Source organism: Vipera berus, assembly GCF_964194415.1.
Source record: "Vipera berus genome assembly, chromosome: 1".
Classification (NCBI taxonomy): domain Eukaryota; kingdom Metazoa; phylum Chordata; class Lepidosauria; order Squamata; family Viperidae; genus Vipera; species Vipera berus.
The window spans coordinates 249047264-249063985 of NC_138202.1; the positions used below are offsets into that span (position 1 = coordinate 249047264).

The following is a 16722-nucleotide window of genomic DNA, read 5'->3' on the forward strand; positions in this document are numbered from 1 at the left end:
TATATATGATTTTACATTTAAAAATAGACCACTTGTTGAATGTGAGTAATGATTTTACAAATGGCAATAAAAACCAATAATTCTAAAGTCTTAAAACCAATCATTCTGACAATTATTTCAGACTTCCAGCCAGTTGCAAAGAATGTTTACCCACAAATATCTGATACTATGAACAATAATTCCTTTAGCATGTATGCTGAGGTGGCAGCAAATATTTTAGCCAAAACTTTAAAAACAAGGTTGCTTGCCCCTTTCTTATTTATTACAGCTATTTATCACATCTTCTGTGCTTCCATAGCAACTATAAACTTTGTCTTAGCTAGCAGTTCTGATGTTAGCTTCTGTTTGTTGATGCTCTGTGGAGGCCTCCTTCAGATCCTGTTGTTCCTGCATGCTTAATTTAATTGCATGGAGTGCATAGTTAATGCTAGTGTTTCCAGTCCAGCTCCAGGATCCAAAAAGGGGGTTGTATAACATGCCTTTGACCACCTTAACTGAAAAACCATCTGCAGGTAAGGAAAAGAGAGGGAACAGATTGAGGACATTTTTTTTAAAAAAAGCTATCATTTACACTGAATGCCTCCAAGCTCTTGCAATATAATTCTGACACAATTGTGAAATTACTGTAGGTAGTCCTCATTTATCGGCTACAACTGGGACCAGCTGCTCTGTTAAGTGAAGAGGTCACTAAGTGGGAAACTATGTGACCATGACTGTGCTTTCTTTTTCTCACTTCCTCCGCCCTTTGGAAAGCTCATCTGGGCCTGCCATGATAGCCAGCTTGAAAGTGAGAAGACTAATCAGTTTTACACATCTGGTCTTTGTCTGCTTCCAAACCCATTCCCTCTCCTTTGGAATGTTCACCCCGGCACTGGGGTAGAGCAGGGAGGGAGCAAATGTTTGTATTTATATGCACTGGCGATAAAGGGAAAGTAAACAGTGAGGAAAAACACATTGAAAGCAATGTGCTGGTGACAGGAGTTCCAAGTACACTATGCAAACAGTCCAGTGTATTCTCCATCGTGTGCTGTTTACTCTGTTTCCTCTCCAACCTCTCCACTTTGGGATTGGGGGTGTGGGAACCCAAGCAGTTTCGGAAAGCAATCCCTTGCATGCTGACTTCTCTTATTCTCCCTTCATCCCACCGGAGAATGAAGAAATTGGAGAGGAAGGAATCATGAAAACACAAGCATGCACACAAGGGAAATATATGCAAAAAGTAGCAGCAGCAACAGCAGTATTAGTAGGGGAGCTGATGTTAAAATTGCAACTATTTAATCAATGTTAACATGGAATAAAATATGCCTTAGAAAAGCAAGATCGTGGCCAAGTAATATTTCTGTATCTCCTCCCTAAAACAATCAATTTATATAAATATCGTATGAATCGGTAATGATAAACGTTGTAGTTCAACTTATCTGGAAGGCACCAAATTGCTGTCACGCTCTCCTTCAACTTGGAATTCTCCAGATGTGCCATGACTTGAACTCCTGAATTCTCAACCAATAGCGCCAACAATGAATTGGCTCAGCTGGAAGAGACCAGCTTGAGCAAAGATGCACTACTAGAGCACTAACTTTTCATTTTTCAAAATCATCTGTCTGAAGTGTTTTCTTTATGCAACTTCTTTGTTACAGATAACTCCAAGTCAACTAGTACTTAAAGGATGCTATATGATTGCTTGCCTCTTTGAGATTTAATACTTACTTGATTCCAGAAGACGCTCTAACTCTTCAGGTGATATGAATTTGTCCCAGTCATGAGTGCCTACTGGAACAATACCCAGTAATTTCTCAGCAATGACAATGCCAAAAATATAGGACAGCTGAGTTTTGTTGATTGTAGTGATAAAGAGGGAACCTTCGGGCTAATATAAAACAAAGGGCAATTTGCAACTTGGTTATTTATACAACTAAAAACAAAAAAGCATATAAAGAATATAATTACAACATTTGGTTAAAAAGGTCAATACAAAAAGTTTAACTCAATTACATCTATATATGGATAAAAGGCTCTACTGAAAAAAAAAGTTATGTAGCTGAAAAAAATTAATGCTATTTGGCCAAATCCGTAGGGAAAAATTGAATAATGTACAAAATAAAATAAATGAATAAAATTCATATTTATTCACCATTTAGATTGCCTAGATCAATGTTTTCGGAATGGAAAGGGAATAATATGTAGATTCTAACTGTGTTCAGTCTAGATCAGGGGTGTCAAACTCAATGTCATTGAGGGCCGCATCAGCATTGCGGTTGCCCTCAGGGGGCTGGGTGGGTATGGCCAGGGTGGGCGTGGCCTACTGGGTGGGCGTGGCTAGAGTGCGTATGGCCTACTGGGTGGGCGTGGCCAGCTCTACATCGTTCACATCAAGGGTGCCTATGGGGGCCTGGGCAGGAGTGGGACAGATCTGAGGGTCTCTGGCAGAAGGAGGGTCTCTGGGCCAGGGCCAAGGCAGTGGGGGCCGTTCCCTCACTGTTTCCAGGATGGCTTCGCAGGCCGCATGAAACCACTCCGTGGGCCGGATCCGGCCCCCGGGCCTTGTGTTTGACATGTCTGGTCTAGATAATCAGAATATATTACCTTGGAGCAATGAGCGACTAAAGTTAAAAGAAACCTAAATGCAAAAAACCCAATCTTTATAGTAAAAAAAAATAGCACTGAGATCTACTTTATCATTTTTTAAACTTACTTTTAATACTTCACCAAAGCAGTTGATGAACTTTTCAACGTTAGCCACATGTTCTACTACTTCAGAAGCAACAACTATGTCAAATTTTTCTGATCCCTCTTCCACAATATCCTCCAGTGCACAGGCTCTGTACTGAATCCTTTTGGTAAGGGCTGGATCAAATGATTTATGCAGTTCCGCTGTCCGGATGTTGTCTTCCAAAGGATCAATTCCAGTAACTGAAGCTCCCAGTCTAGCTAGGGGCTAATATCATAAATATGTCATTTTCTCCTATATTAAACTATGAAAAAGATTTCATATCACCTACAAATATAGCTAACACTACTTAAGCTTAATGTTAATGCTTCCTTGCCCTCTAAAAATAAATATTGCAATAATGAAATATGAATCCTAACATTTCATTATGGAACTTTTTAGTTGATTATCCTGAAGTTGGGTATCCTAAAATATTGGCTACCCAAAAAATGTTTCTTAGACCTGTTAACAGTTACCTTTTCTTTTGCCTTAGACCAGGGGTAGGCAACCTCGGCTCTTTTATGACTCATGGACTTCAACTCCCAGAATTCCTGAGTCAGTCAGGAATTCTGGCAGTTGAAGTCCATGAGTCATAAAAGAGCAGAGGTTGCCTACCCCTGCCTTAGACTATTTCTGCCTCTTAATTTTGTAATTGATTAAATGGGACAAATATAATTATAATCAGGGCTTTTTTTCTCATAGAACACTCAGAACGGAGTTCCGGCACCTTTTTTGGATGGAACCTTGTAGGGTAGGCAAGGTGGGTTGTATGACATGTGTGAGTTCCGGCACCTTTTTCTTTTACAAAAAAAGCACTGATTATAATTAAATTGAAACTGAAATTATGCTGTTTTAAGTATACTAATATCATTTTTAAAGGTTTCGGAGAACAAAAAAAACACGTGCCATTTGCCCAAAACTGTAATTTAAAATCACTCAAATGGAGTAATGGCAAATGTGGTAGAAATTTCAATAAAGCAGAAGGATTTAAAGCCAATATTTCATGCTGTGGTGTTTGGAAAACATTTGATTGCCAGGAGATGCACAATTTCAAAGTTAGGAACCACACATGTACATAGAGTCATTCTGATGCCCACACATCTTCACAAGCACAGACATATTCAGTCCCCTTACATTTGCCTTAGTTCCTTTCTATCTTAATTTTTTTTATTTTAATTCCATTTATATCCCGCCCTTCTCCGAAGACTCAGGGAGGCTTACAAGCTAATCAGCAATGAGGAAACCAGCTAGCCCACCCCCTGATGAAGTTTTTTGCTGGCTGGTAAAGATCAGGTTTCCTGCCCTAAATGCAGGGCTTTTTTTCTCATAGAACGCTCAGAACGGAGTTCCAGCACCTTTTTTGGATGGAACCTTGTAGGGTAGGCAAGGCGGGTTGTATGACGTGTGAGTTCCGGCACCTTTTTCTTTTACAAAAAAAGCACTGGCTAAAAGGCAATATAAAACATGTAGCCTGTTTCTTACTAGCTACCTAATCTGGGTAAAATGTGACAGCAATTCCAGTGATGCTGAAAGCAAATGTCTTTGTGGTTTCAAGGAGAGTTAACCTTAGCTGCACAATTTTTTAAAGAAATAAAAATATTTAAAAGCTTGATGTTTCCTCCTATTAATTAAAGGAAGAAGAGAAGGACATTAATCATCATTAAATGTGCAATTGCTACCTCAGTAAGTAGTCCACCACCACAGCCAACATCTAGGATCTTCATGCTAAAGAGTGGGCTTCCTAGCTGATGGTCATTTCTCAGATTCAATATAGTATCTCTTGTACAAAATAGAAAACAAGTATGATTTAATTAAAACAAACAATACTTGTACATATTACCACAGCCACATTTTATTCTTTTAAAGTGTCATAAAGAGAAAAATCAATTTATTATCAACAACTTTGTTTTCAACATACACTGTTACAATATTTATCACCACACACCTCCAGAAGCAACATTTACTCAAAAATATAGCTGTAACTGATCAAAATATTCCCTAATTAATATTGTCACTGTCTTGCAAATGGTGATGGTAAAATTCAGGGACTGACTTCTCAGTAGATATACAGAGAGAAGTGTACTACTTGTTTAATTTACCATTAATTATACACTAGATATAAAGTCAACATATCCCTATTAAAATGGCAGGTTTTTGAGATGTAAAAAAAATCAGAACAAGGTAAATTATTTCAGAATTTTTCTACCTTTCATATACCATATAGACTGTACAATTCACTAAAAACAAACTTAAATCTTTTCAGGGGAAAAATAAAAACATACAATAACATAGTTGCATATGTGTGCACATCCTCTTATAAGTAGGGATGTGGCTGTGTTCAGAATTAACCAATCACATTCAAACTGATATTAAATTCAAGGTGCTGGTTCTTACTTATAAAGCCCTACATGGCTTAGGTCCGGGATATTTGCAGGACCATCTGCTGCCAGGAACAACTTCCCATCGCCCTGTGCGCTCACACAGAGAGGGTCTTCTGAGGGTGCCGTCAGCCAGACAATGTCGGCTGGCGACCCCCAGGGGGAGGGCCTTCTCTGTTGGGGCGCCTGCCCTTTGGAATCAGCTCCCCCGAGAACTTCGGATGGCCCCAGATCTCCGGTCCTTTCATCGCAACCTAAAGACATACCTTTTCCAACTGGCCGACCTGGACTGATGTTGGGGGTTTTAATCATGTTTTTAATTTTTACAGGTTTTAGTGGGGCTTTGTAAAATTTAATTTCTTTTAATATTTGTATTCGTTGTTTTTATTGTTGTTAGCTGCCCTGAGTCCTTCGGGACATAGGGCGGCATATAAGTCCCATAATTAAATAAAATAAAATAATTAAATTAAATTAAATTAATTAAATTAAATAGTAGTTGGTATACACCTGCCATCAGTTAGCAGGGGTGTCAAACTGCCAGCCCATGGGCCGGACGTGTCACGAAGAAACCACGCCCACCCCATTGCCGGCAATGGGGAAAAAGTTCCGATACGTCGCGCGACATCACGAGTTTGACATGTCTGAGTTAAAGTGTCTCTGATCAAGCCCATATAAAGTTCAGCTGTTCTAGTAGGATTTCTCTGACATTTACTCTTACAGCAAAAGGCCTCGTCTGCAAAGAGCTTGCAAAGTATCAATGTAATCTTGTTGGAAGGTATCAGTCAGGAGAAGTTACAAAAAGCTTTTCAAATCATTGGATATACCGTAGATCACAGTGAAGACAAACATCAACAAGTGGAGAAAATATGACACAACAATGACATTACAAAGAACTGAGTGTCCCTCCAAAATTGATGAAAAACTCCTCCCAGGAGCTGCCAAAAGATCTACAGCACGGGTGTCAAACTTGCTGTGTCACGTGACGTGTTGCGACATATCGCAACTTTTTTTGCATTACCGGAGCTGGGGTGGGTGCGGCCTCCACATGATGCAACCGGCCCACGGGCCAGCAGTTTGACACCCTTGATCTACAGTCACATTAAAGGAGCTGCGGGAATTTCTAGCAAATACTGATCATGTACTACATGGGACAACATATTCTTTGTATATATGGACTATGGGGTAGGGTGCAAGACGGAAGTCTTTTCTTATAAAGAAAAACATCCAAGCCCAGATACATTTTGCAGGAACCTACATCAAATCTCACAAAAGCATGTGGGAAAATGTGTTCTGGTCTGATGAGATCAAGTTGAACTTTTGGGCATAATTCCAAAAAGTATGTTTGGTGCAAAGAAAATACTGCGCATCAACAAAAGTACACAATATCCACAGTGAAGCATTATGCTTCCGGGCTGCTTTTCTTCAGCTGGAACTGGGGCTTTAGATAAGGCAGAGGGAATTAAGAACAGTTCCAACCGCTCAATTTTGACACAAAACCTACAGACCTTTGCTAAAAGATCTTCCTGAAGAGGAAGAAGAATTTCACCTTTCAACATAAGTACCCAAAGCATACCTCCAAACGAACAAAAAGGAATGTCTTCACCAGAAGATCAAACTTTTGGAATGGCCTAGCCAGAGTTCAGACTGACTTGAATCCAGTTGAAAAATTATGGGGTGACCTGAAAAAGGCTGTGCACAGGAAATGCCCTCACAATCTTAACAGATTTGGAGTACTTGTGCAAGGAAGAATGGGCAAAGATTCTCAAGGCAAGATGTGCCATGCTGGTAGACTAAATGCTGTCATAAAATCAAAAGGTGCTTCAACAGAGTATTGGTTTAAGGGTGTGCACATTTATGCAACCACGTAATTGTTTTATTTTCACTTTTCCCCCCTACAAAATTAGAGTTTGTTTTTCAATTAAATAATATAACTTATATTAAAGGTGAAAAAAATTCTGAAGTGATTTATTTTGGTTCGATTTTTTTCACATCTCAAAAACCCAGCATTTTAAAAGGTGTGTGTAAATTTTTATATGCACCATACTTTACAGTTTTGGATCCACACAAGGTTTAATTAAACAGTTTAATTAAACAGTACTAACAGTACTAAGGCTATGATTCAATTTCAAAAGTTGATAATTCTTACTAATTTCAAATTCCTAGCAAAACCTTGAAAATGTTAACATATTTTAAAAATTTACCTAATAAAAGGCACTCTGATATCATTCATAGAATGCAGGGCTGCATAGTCCCCACCTTCATTCCACCATTTGTGTGCCAGCCGTTGGAATCTTCTAAGTTCTTCTGGATCTACTGTTTGCCAAGTGCTGTATGGTTGATCTGTAAATGTTCTAAACAAAAGTTTTGTCAGGTCAAACACAATTAGCAAAAATGATTGAAAAATGCAACAAGTAACTTTGTTTGCAGAAAACATGGATTTGTCAAACCAATAAGGTAAAGGTAAAGGTTCCCCCGCACATGCGTGCTAGTTGTTTCCGACTCTAGGGGCCAGTGCTCATCTCCGTTTCAAAGCCGAAGAGCCAGCGCTTGTCTGAGGACATCTCCGTGGTCATGTGGCCGGCATGGCTAGACGCCAAAGGCGCACGGAACCTTCCCATCGTAGTGGTCCCTATTTTTATACTTGCATTATTACATGCTTTTGAACTGCTAGGTTGGCAGAAGCTGGGACAAGTAACAGGCGCTCACTCTGTTATGTGGCACTCGGGATTCAACCCGCCAAACTGCCGACCTTCTGATCGACAAGCTCAGCGTCCTAACCCACTGAGCCACCGTGTCCCTTATACAGTATACAATTTTCAATATTCAGTTTCATTCTTACCAAAAAATAGAAGTAGAAAAACTCAGATTGCAGCCGAAACCAATGTTCAGTTGTATGCATGGAAATGATGTCTGAACAAATGCTGAGGCATTTGGGGTTTTTATTTTAGGATAACAGAGCACTAATACATAAAAAAATGTGAATGAGAGAATGGAAAACAGCAAAAGATAAGCTTCTCTTTCAAATAGCATTTTGGAACTACAGTTCCACTGACTGACAAAAGGAAATATTTCAGGCACTCTATAATGAATTAACACGTATAGTGTTAAAACAGGTGGACATACATTGTCTTAAATAATTTAAAGGATGCAAACAAACTAGAATTAAATTTTTAAAGTTAGATAATGGAATCTCTATATTCAAGAAATGATTAATATGAGTTTGAATACCAGTGGGCACAACTGAGGACTTTCATATTCTGTTTTTGAACATCAAAAAAGCATCTGCCCAACTTCTGTTGGGTTAGATGGTACTTTGGTTAGGCCCAGCAAAACACTTTTTAAAGTCCTGCTCATAGTATGTATAACATTATGTTATACATGATTGTAACAAGTATATAACATATTAGGTAATACATAATTATAACACATTCTAGATGTTAGAACTTTGAATCCATATGCTATATGCAATCCATATGCAGGGGAGGTAATCTTTATCTACTGTGTTGCTTGGTTGGAAGATGTGAAACTTCAAGTTAACAAAATAACAAGAGGGACCTTGGAGGTCTTCTACCTACTCCAGGGGTATCAAACTGCCAGCCCACGGGCCGGATGCATCATAACAAAACCGCACCCACCTCAATGCCAGCAATGGCAAAAAAGTCACGATACATCACGTGACGTTGCGAGTTTGACACCCCTGATCTAGTCCAACCCCCTGCTCAAGTAGGAAACCTTATACCATTTCAGAGAAATGGTTATCCAATCTCTTCTTAAAAATCTCCAGTAATGGAACACCCACAACTTCTGGTGACAAGTCGTTCCACTGATTGTTCTAACTGTCAGGAAATTTTCCCTTAGTTCTAGGTTGCTTCTCTCCTTAATTAGATTCCATCCATTGCTTCTTGTCCTGCCTTCAGGTGCTTTGGAGAATAGGTTGACCCCCCCCCCCGCCTTCTTTGTGGCAGCCCCTAAGATACTGGAACACTGCTATCATGTCAGCTCTAGTCCTTCTTTTCATTAAACTGCAACCCTTCTGTATAAATTTTAGCCTCCAGTCCCTTAAGCATCTTTGTTGCTCTTCTTTGCACTCTTTCTAGTGTTCCAGCATCTTTTTTACATCATGACGACCAAAACTGGAAGTCCCAGTGCATCCAGAGGGCATTAGTTTAGTGCACTATAATTTCCCACTTATGAACATTATATAAAAAAGAACTTGAATTGCCATTCTTATTAGAATGTTCTTACAAATGATAATTTATTATGAAGTACATTTTCCATAAATATAATAATGAATAATTACCAGTAAATCAAAATACTATACTTACATTTTGTTTCTCACTTTAGTCAAATTTACAAGTTCACCATAATTCGACTGTACTTTGGTACAAAAGGATTCTTGAAATATCCGATGAAGTTGACTTTTGTAATTCCCTGATAAAAAGCAATACTTTTAACTTACAAGTCTTCCAAAGAGTGATTGTAAGAAACATATTTTTTTAAGGGCACATGTGCCAAAGCCGTAATAAATTTGTTTGTGACCACAGACTAATTCCAATAATATATATTGGTTGACCAAAATCCATTAGCAAACCAGATTCCTCATTTCTCCAATTTCCCATTCCTCCCTGAAATCTGCTGAGATGTTTACAGGATATAGAGAGAGGGAAAAGGAAAGTGAATGGAATTCCATTTTTAGAATACAGGATTCAGGAACTCTTGATTTAAATATGTGTACTATGAAGTGACCCCTTCATGGATTACTGCCTTGTTGTGGCGAAGGGGCTTGCGTAATTCAATGAAGCTATGAGCTATGCCGTGCAGGGCCACCCAAGACGGACAGGTCATAGCAGAGATTTCTGACAAAACGTGATCCACTGGAGAAAGAAATGGCAACCCACTCCAGTATCTTTGCCATGAAAACCCTATGGACAGTACCAAAAGGCAAAACGATATGACGCTGGAAGATGAGCCCCTCAGGTCGGAAGGCGTCCAATATGCTACTGGGGAAGAGCAGAGGGCTAGTACTAGTAGCGCCAGAAAGAATGAAGCGACTGGGCCAAAGCTGAAAGGACGCTCAGCTGTGGATGTGTCTGGTGGTGAAAGGAAAGTCCAATGCTGTAAAGATTTTTTCTCCATAGGAACCTGGAATGTAAGATCCATGAAACAAGGAAAGCTGGACGTGGTCAAACAAGAGATGACAAGACTAAACATCGACATCTTAGGTATCAGCGAACTAAAATGGACAGGAATGGGTGAATTTAATTCAGATGACCATCAGGTATACTACTGCGGGCAAGAATCCCTCAGAAGAAATGAAGTAGCCTTCATAGTCAATAAGAGTAGGAAAAGCAATACTGGGATACAATCCTCAAAATGACAGAATGATCTCAGTTCGAATCCAAAGCAAACCATTCAATATCACAGTAGTCCAAGTCTATGCCCCAACCACCGGTGCTGAAGAGAATGAAATTGACCAGTTCTATGAAGCCCTACAGCACCTTATAGAACTAACACCAAAAAATGATGTCCTTATCATCATGGGGGATTGGAATGCTAAAGTAGGAAGCCAAAAGATAACTGGAATAACAGGCAAGTTTGGCCTTGGAGTACAAAATGAAGCAGGGCACAGGCTGATAGAATTTTGTCAAGAGAATACGATGGTCATAGCAAACACTCTTTTTCAACAACCCAAGAGATGGCTCTACACATGGACATCACCAGACTGTCAACACAGAAATCAGATTGACTATGTGCTCTGCAGCCAAAGATGGAGAAGCTCTATACAGTCAGTAAAAACAAGACCAGGAGCTGACTGTGGCTCAGACCATGAGCTTCTCATTGCAAAGTTTAGGCTTAAACTGAAGAAAGTAGGGAATAGCACTAGGCCAGTCAGGTATGGATTAAATCATATCCCTGTTGAATATACAGTAGAGGTGACAAATAGATTTAAGGAATTAGATCTGATAGACAGAGTGCCTGAAGAACTATGGACAGAGGTTCGCAACATTGTACAACAGGTAGCAACCAAAACCATCCCAAAGAAAAAGAAATGCAAGAAAGCAAAATGGCTGTCTGAGGAAGCTTTGCAAATAGCTGAGGAAAGGAGGGAAGTGAAAGGCAAGGGAGAAAAAGAAAGATACGCCCAATTGAATGCAGAATTCCAGAGAATAGCTAGAAGAGATAAGAATGCCTTCTTAAATGAACAGTGCAAAGAAATAGAAGAAAACAATAGAATAGGGAGGACCAGAGATCTTTTCAAGAAAATTGGAGAGATAAAGGGAACGTTTAATGCAAAAATGGGCATGATAAAGGACCAAAATGGCAGGGACCTAACAGAGGCAGAAGAGATTAAGAAGAGATGACAAAATTACACAGAAGAACTATAAAAGAATGAGCTTAATGTCCCTGATAACCAAGATGAGGTGGTCACTGACCTCGAGCCACACATCCTAGAATGTGAAGTGAAGTGGGCCTTAGAAAAGCTGAGCAACAACAAAGCTAGTGGAGGTGACAGTATTCCAGCTGAGCTATTCAAAATCTTAAAAGACGATGCAATAAAAGTGCTACACTCAATTTGCCAACAAATTTGGAAAACTCAACAGTGGCCACAGGATTGGAAAAGATCAGTTTACATTCCAATTCCAAAGAAAGGCAGTGCCAAAGAATGTTCAAACTACCATTGCACTCATTTCACATGCTAGTAAAGTTATGCTTAAAATCCTACAAGCTAGACTCCAGCAGTATGTGGATCGAGAACTACCAGAAGTACAGGCAGGATTTCGAAGAGGCAGAGGAACCAGAGATCAAATTGCCAACATACGCTGGATCATGGAGAAAGCTAGGGAGTTCCAGAAAAACATCTACTTCTGCTTCATTGACTATGCTAAAGCCTTTGACTGTGTGGATCATAACAAACTGTGGCAAGTTCTTAAAGAGATGGGCGTACCAGACCATCTTATTTGTCTCTTGAGAAACCTATATGTGGGCCAAGAAGCAACAGTGAGAACTGGACACGGAACCACTGATTGGTTCAAAATTGGGAAAGGAGTCCGGCAAGGCTGTATACTGTTGCCTTGCCTATTTAACTTATATGCAGAGCACATCATGAGAAAGGCAGGGCTAGATGAATCAAAAGTTGGAATTAAGATTGCTGGAAGAAATATCAACAACCTAAGATATGCAGATGATACCACTCTAATGGCAGAAAGTGAAGAGGAACTAAAGAGCCTCTTGTTGCGAGTGAAGAAGGAGAGTGCAAAACTTGGGTTGAAACTAAACATTAAGAAAACCAAGATCATGGCCTCTGGCCCTCTCAATTCCTGGCAAATAGATGGGGAAGAAATGGAGGTAGTGACAGATTTTATTTTCCTGGGCTCCAAGATCACCGCAGATGGGGACTGTAGCCAAGAAATTAAAAGACGCTTGTTCCTCGGGAGGAAAGCCATGGCAAATCTAGACAGCACACTAAAAAGCAGAGATATCACCCTGTCAACAAAAGTGCGTATAGTCAAGGCTATGGTCTTCCCAGTTACAATGTATGGCTGTGAAAGTTGGACCATAAGAAAGGCTGAGCGCCAAAGAATTGAGGCCTTTGAACTATGGTGCTGGAGAAGACTCCTGCAAGTCCCTTGGACTGCAAGGCGATCAAACCGGTCAGTCCTAGAGGAGATCAACCCTGACTGCTCTTTAGAAGGCCAGATCCTGAAGCTAAAACTCAAATACTTTGGCCACCTAATGAGAAGGAAGGACTCACTGGAGAAGAGCCTAATGCTGGGAAAGATTGAGGGCAATAGAAGAATGGGATGACAGAGAATGAGGTGGCTGGATGGAGTCACTGAAGCAGTAGGCATGAGCTTAAATGGACTCCAGAAGATGGTAGAGGACAGGAAGGCCTGGAGGAATGTTGTCCATAGGGTCACGATGGGTCGAACACGACTTCACAGCTAACAACAACAACAACAACAACTATGAAGTGATTATTATCTTAATAATAAATAAGACATTGCTTTATATGAATTCCAATTTTATTTAGTTTACATTTTAAATGCATTTTTAAACAAAAATTATTAAGAAACCTAACATTACATCTAATGTCACAAACACATGTTTGTTTCTACAGCGGGTAGTATTCTTGCTCAAGTTCCACCTCATTCATACTCATTTCTAATATTAAAATTATGTATTTACAAATGTATTATATACATATGTAAGTATGTAGGTATATGTACAAAATTAATCAACTAGTGATGTACATATTAATGATGTGAAAAGACATATCCAAAGCCTAAAGGCAAATGTATTTATCTCTCTTAATCTATTTCATTTATTATATATCTCTACCACTGACTGAGCAGGATAAACAGATCTCTGCTCTTAAGATTTAGCTTTGACAGAAGACATTAATCACAGGATTATATGAGGTCTAAAAGACAGACAACACTTGGATTAAATTTTTACCTGCTAAACATGGTCAGCCAGTCCAAATACTCTTCTGAATTATTTTGACTGACTGACCATATCTACAAATAAGAACCTTTTTCTTCATTTGAAAATGTAATAATGATCTCCATTCTTTTTGTGTTACCATCACTAGCATGTAAGAATTTAATTCTGTATGACTGTCTACGACTGCAACTAAAAAAGAAAATTGTTCACCTTTTGGGAAATCCCAAAATCCCACATTCTGTATATCATTAGCATTATTATATTTCAAGGTCGAAAGTAATTGGGAAATGTATATTTTAACCAATACAACGATGTTACGTAAGAAGAGGGTTTGCAAACACCAATGGTATTTGCATAACTTTTACCTAGGAATACAATGGCTAAGAAGGCGGCAAAAATGACCAATTAGGCAGAAATGCAACAGATGCAGTATACGTTAGATTTTAAAGGGGGGGGGCAGGAGGAAGGTTTATTTCAAGCCACAATTCGATACCGATAGCAAAGGCAGACAATCAGACCAACACCTAACACCATATATACCTCGGATAGCCTTCCCACCTGATGCTTTTAGACAAGCCGAACGTCGGCACCCGCAATTCCCCCAAGGGTGGCGTAAACTCGGGAAAGGCCGCCAAAGAAAAGAGGGTTTTTTCTCATTCTGTTCAGAAAAAATCTTCCGAGACCTAAAGGCCAGCAACCCAAATCTCCCCGCAGTTTGCTCAGTTGCAGCTCAGGCAGCCGAGGCCGAGCCACTCGGGTCAGAGGCGAGGAAAAAAAGCCTTGGACTCACCCGATAACGGCCGGAGATTCAGGAGGCGCCCGGAGACCACCCGGCTTCGCGCCATGTGGGCGTGGGGAGCCCACAGCCGCCTTGCCCTCCATAGCGAGCTCCTAGCCCAGCCCTCCATGCGCTACGACGGCCTCCCGGGCACCCAGAGTGAAGGAGCGGCGGGGCTGGCTCTGCCGAGGGCGGCTCCACCCTCCGGGCTCCCGCTTTGCCAATAGGCCTGGCCGTTTCTCGTTTACGACTCAGCCTCCAGTTCCGGGGAGGAGACTCTCCGTCGCTTTTGACCAGGGGTCTTCAAACTTGGCCCTTTTATGACTTGTGGACTTCAACTCCCAGAATTCCTCAGCCAGCGTATGCTGGCTGAGGAATTCTGGGAGTTGAAGTCCACAAGTCATAAAAGGGCCAAGTTTGAAGACCCCTGCTTTTGACCTTCCTCGAAATAGCTTCGGAGGGAGAGTGGAAGTGCCTCGCTGGCCGTTGAAGGGGAGCCGACGAAGATCCTTGCAAGCTTTTTCTTCTGACCTCCAAATCCTCAACTGGACTGCAGTTGGGGAGGCGACGTCAGAACCCTTAACGTAGCAAAGCTTTCTCCCCTAAGCCGAGCAAACGTGCTCAGTTTTAAGGGGGAAGCTAAAGCCTGACTGCAGCGGCTCTGGGCACTTGAGGACCAAAAGAGGGAGCCGGGGCAGTGTAGTTGTGTGGTGGTGGGGTACCGGGAGACTACGAAAGTCCTCGGGTGGCTTGGGAGTCTTTCAGACCAAACTACTGCCAGAATAATTGTTGCGCGATTAATGAAGTGAGGATACACCACGAACGTTTGAGAGAAAAGGCAGCTTATAAATGCAGCAATGAATGAATAAAAACAAAGTAACCCTGTCGCAGGGGTCTTCAAACTTGGCCCTTTTATGACTTGTGGACTTCAACACCCAGAATTCCTCAGCCAGCATGGCTGGCTGAGGAATTCTAGGAGTTGAAGTCCACAAATCATAAAAGGGCCAAGTTTGAAGACCCCTGCGTGTAAAGCAAACGATAGAGCAGGGGTGTCAAACTCAATTTCATTGAGGGCCACATCAGCATTGTGGTTGCCCTCAGGGGGTTGGGTGGATATGGCCAAGGTGGGCGTGGCCTACTGGGTGGGCATGGCCAGCTCTACACCATTGGCATCAAGGGTGCCTATGGGGGCCCGGGCAGGAGTGGGACAGATCTGAGGGTCTCTGGCAGAAGGAGGGTCTCTAGGCCAGGGCCAAGGCAGTGGGGGCCGTTCCCTCACTGTTTCCAGGATGGCTTCATGGGCCACATGAAACCACTTCGCGGGCCGCATCCAGCCCCCGGACCTTGTGTTTGACATGTCTGCGATAGAGCCTTTATAGTGCAAATGCGTTGTCAGGGTTTCCTCCACGCCTCCAGAAAAGGAGAACACTCACTTGGAAAAATCGGGGCCCTCAGGTTGTTTTTGCTTGCTTCTCAATAGCAGTAGCACTTGGACTTGTACACCGCTTCACAGTGCCTTACAGCCCTCTCTAAGCGGTTTACAGAGTCAGCATATTGTCCCCAACAATCTGGGTCCTTATTTTATCCACGTCGGAAGGATGGGAGACTGAGTCAACCTTGAGCCGCTGAGAATCGAACTGCCGGCAGTCAGTAGAATTAGCCTGTAATATTGCAATCTAGCCACTGTGCCATCACGGCTCTAAATTGACGTAGAGGAGTTGGGGAGGAGCCATGCTTTGTAGCAAGGAGGAACACCTAGGGCAGCGGTAGGGAACCTTGCTTTTTTGACTTGTGGACTTCAATACCCAGAATTCCCGAACAAGCCATGCTGACTCAGGAATTCTGGGGGTTGAAGTCCACACGTCATAAAAGAGCCAAGGTTCCCTACCCCTGACCTAGGGCAAAAGGAATCACCCAGGTAGCTTAGTGAGGATCTGTTGTCTCCAGCAGTCAAAGCAGAGCCCCTTGGCCAAATGAGAGGGCGCCTCAGGGCAACCCTGAGGTGACTGAGCTTCCCGAGACTCCTCTATGGCAAATTAGTGTTCTCAGAGATTGCCTTGTTGGTCCATGGATAATACTTCAGCTTAGACCAGCTCAGAGGTAAGCTTGCACAAAGGTTGGAGGGCTCTCTTATGAGGATTTGTGAAAGCCAGCGTGTTCCAAATGTGCTTTTCCAAGAGGCAACCAGATTTTTTTTTCCTTGAAAACATTTCGCTTCTCATCCAAGAAGCTTCTTCAGAACTGAGAAAAAGCAAGTTTAGTTGCCTTTTGGAAAAGCATCTTTGGGACAACCGTGACCTGGGTTGAGAAACTCCATAGAAAAAAAGCCAGTATGGTATGCTAATGAAGGTATTGGGACTTTAAATAGCGACACTCATCTTCTGGGTCTACTTCGCTCACAGACGTTTCATATA

General features: G+C 41.4%; 1 protein-coding gene across 1 annotated transcript; it reads right to left on the reverse strand.

Annotated features, from left to right (window-relative positions):
* COQ3 (coenzyme Q3, methyltransferase) lies at positions 1-14568 on the reverse strand. The gene is made up of 7 exons (XM_081312795.1): positions 14321-14568; positions 9411-9516; positions 7287-7436; positions 4387-4486; positions 2693-2935; positions 1708-1867; positions 1-506 (listed from the first exon to the last, which is right to left on the reverse strand). Exons 1-7 carry the CDS (start codon positions 14436-14438, stop codon positions 316-318), a joined length of 1068 nt encoding a protein of 355 aa, XP_081168921.1. The 5' UTR covers positions 14439-14568; the 3' UTR covers positions 1-315.
* Positions 14569-16722: the final 2154 nt, after the last annotated feature.